Below are 3,290 nucleotides of genomic sequence, written 5' to 3'. Positions count from 1 at the left end.
CATATTGAATATATTTATACTGAATGTGACTGAAATGAATAAATAAATGCATGTTTAATGTTAAAGTGCTGCCAATTTTTCACAGTAATTTAGTATTTTGATTTATGTAATTTATTTTTCTCCTGTGTTGTTTTTAGATTAGTTCAATTTTTAAATGTATTTGCCTTAATACTTGACTTCTATGCTCAGTTGAAGGGGGCGGTTTGAGAGTTATTTCTGAGCTAAGAAAGAGGTGAAGTATGAGTAAAACTTAAGTGTATAATATAACTGTGCTCTGCCCATGAACCTATTATATACGCCATTCAAAAGTCTTCAAATGACTAAAAAGCTGAAGCTGACACAGTCATCTTTTGCACTTCTTTACAAACCTTCTCTTCTCTCTTGTTCTCGTTTGTAGGTTCCATCTAAGTAGGAGGTGGCAACAAAAGACCAAATGCCATGGATGTTTTCAATTTCACCAACGGGAATGGCTCTGAAGGCAATGACACAGAAGCTGTGGAAGAGAGCGAAAGCGCCTACAAGACTGTGGAGGTGGTGTTCATCGTGTTGGTGGCCGGTTCCCTCAGTTTGGTTACAGTTATTGGAAATATCCTGGTCATGCTTTCCATCAAAGTTAATCGGAACTTGCAGACTGTCAACAACTATTTTTTATTCAGCCTTGCATGTGCTGACCTAATTATTGGACTGTGTTCTATGAACTTGTACACAGTCTACATAGTAATCGGGTACTGGCCCCTGGGGCCGGTGGTGTGTGACCTGTGGTTAGCCTTGGACTATGTTGTCAGCAATGCGTCTGTCATGAATCTTCTCATCATAAGCTTTGACAGATATTTCTGTGTCACCAAGCCCCTCAGCTACCCTGTCAAAAGGACCACCAAGATGGCAGGAATGATGATTGCCGCAGCCTGGGTCCTCTCTTTCATCCTCTGGGCACCAGCCATTCTCTTCTGGCAGTTCATTGTTGGTGGGCGGACAGTGCCTGAGAAGGAATGCTACATCCAGTTCTTCTCTAATGCCGCAGTCACGTTTGGCACTGCCATCGCCGCCTTTTACCTGCCTGTCATCATCATGATTCAGCTCTACTGGCAGATCTCCAGAGCGAGCAAGAGCCGTGTGAAGAAGGATAACCGCAAACCATCAGGAGCCAATCCAGAGCCCCTGTCGCCTGCCCAGACGAGGAACAACACACCAAAACCCAACAATAACAACGTACCAGGGGAAGACACAGGACGTTCCCAGAGCCAGAATGCTGAGGATGGAGCTAACCAGCATGATGGAAAACTGCAAAATGGCAAAGGACCTTCTTCAACCACTGTTGAGGGAGAAACCGAAGGTGACGACATTGCAAAGGAGAACTGCACTCCTGGAGAAGAGAAGGAGAGCTCCAATGATTCAACATCCGGCAGTGTGGCTGCGTCCAATCAGAAGGACGAGGAGGCCGCACCCTCTACCATTAACTCCAGCGCGGAGACAAGCCAGCCACTCCCTCGTCAGCGAGCCAAGGCAGGAGGCTCCAAGCTAACCTGCATCAAGATCAAGACTAAATCACCCAAGGGTGACTGCTACACACCGTCCAATGCCACCGTTGAGATCGTCCCAGCCACAGAGCGGCAGAATCACGTGGCACGGAAGATTGTGAAGATGACAAAGCAACCACCCAACAAGAAGAAGAAAGCGGCGCCATCACGTGAGAAAAAAGTTACCCGCACAATAATGGCCATCCTGGTAGCTTTTGTAGCCACCTGGACTCCTTATAATGTGATGGTGCTTATTAACACCTTCTGCTCCAGCTGCATCCCCAACACAGTGTGGACTATTGGCTACTGGCTGTGCTACATCAACAGCACCATCAACCCCGCCTGCTACGCTCTGTGCAATGTCACATTTAAAAAGACATTCAAACATCTTCTCCTCTGCCAGTATAAAAATAGTAGGTCAGCCAGATAAATATGAGCCACTTAGAAGAAAAAGCTGAAGTTTTAGTTGCCTGTGTGTGCCATCCATGTATATGTGTGTGTGTGTGTTTGTGTGTGTGTGTGTATATGAAAGATTAGTGAGAATGATAAAGACTGCAAGAGTACATTTGAAATTACTTCATTTCATTTGATCATTTGTTTGTTAAATTTCTCTCTCAATAACCGGTTGTAGCACTTTACACAAATTCAACTGATGCCAGTTGCGTTGAGTTGTGTCGTGCAGAAGCAGCATAGATGAGGAGGGTTGTGAAAAATTCAGTTTTATTCAGAGATGTAAGCTCAAAAAATAAGGGTGTGTAAGGCAGGGAGCACTTGGGAGTGACACTGAGCTGATAAAAAATGAAACAAGATAAAGAGCGGAGGAAGATCTGTGCTGTACAAAAACACAAGAAAACTTCAAAATGGGAAAATAGGGCTGACTGAATTTACAAACCTCAGAAGTTTGAAGTTCAGTGAAGATACCTGTAGATAACTGTACATATCAGTGTATACTCAATATTTATGTGAGTGCACGTGGGTGTGTGCTGGCTCGGAGTATGTGTGCACACCCATGCGTGCCCCTCTGCCTGCCTTCTTTCTATCTGTCTGTGATCCTCATCATGGCACTTCCAACCAGCAACATGTAGAATAAAGTGGGGCAGCTTGTGTAGATTGCCACTAACATGGTCACATCAGGGCTGGAAGCTATCCTATCTACCAATGAGCCCCTGTGGGAATGAGTTGCCATTAATACATAATAGATAGATAAATATATTAACGCTGCACTTGTCAACTTGCCAGCTGGTGGCTGGAAATAACTTCAAACTTCAAGGGTCAGTTCAGCCTAATTACAAAAACATTCTTACTTACCTCTACAGGTGGTGTTTCACGATGCAGCTGGTTAGGTTGCTTTTATTTGGCCAGGTATTAAAATAAATTTGGCCTTCACCCAACAATAATGAGTTAGCTTAGCATATGCTTATAGCACTGGAAAATGACATTTTCGTTTTTAAAAAATTCAACAGCAGCATATATTCCTGGTTACACAGTCACTAACAAGAGTTTTTCATTAGAACTACTCTCCAATGAAATAATTTTTTAGAATTTCCATGAACCAAGTCTTTACAGGATGTTAACCCCTCTTGTAGCATTAAATAGAAAAATAAGTATCTAACAGATGGAGACAACTACAAATTTGGACCAATCAGATGAATCTGTGACCCTGCTAGAACCCCGACTTTGATTTAAAAGAACATTTTGACATTTTGGGAAATATGTAACTAAAACACAAATAAGCGTGAGAAAATTGAGATCACTCGTGTCTGTAGATATAAA

The 3,290-nt window shown here is 42.9% G+C and overlaps 1 protein-coding gene across 1 annotated transcript; it reads left to right on the top strand.

The window, feature by feature from the left end:
• The first annotated feature begins 408 nt into the window (after positions 1 to 408).
• On the top strand, positions 409 to 3,290 carry chrm2a (cholinergic receptor, muscarinic 2a). Its single transcript, XM_035673344.1, has one exon. The coding sequence runs from the start codon at positions 439 to 441 to the stop codon at positions 1,945 to 1,947; it is 1,509 nt and encodes a 502-aa protein (XP_035529237.1). The 5' UTR covers positions 409 to 438; the 3' UTR covers positions 1,948 to 3,290.

The sequence above is a fragment of the Morone saxatilis genome, unplaced genomic scaffold, assembly GCF_004916995.1.
Source record: "Morone saxatilis isolate NCDOM2014 unplaced genomic scaffold, NCSU_SB_2.0 Contig10, whole genome shotgun sequence".
Taxonomy (NCBI): Eukaryota; Metazoa; Chordata; class Actinopteri; family Moronidae; genus Morone; species Morone saxatilis.
The sequence above is the reverse complement of the archived record's forward strand: the minus strand, read 5'-3'. Positions and strand labels throughout refer to the sequence as shown.

Coding starts and splice junctions, on each gene's coding strand:
- chrm2a (XM_035673344.1), top strand. CDS start 439: ATGGATGTTTTCAATTTCACCAACGGGAATGGCTCTGAAGGCAATGAC.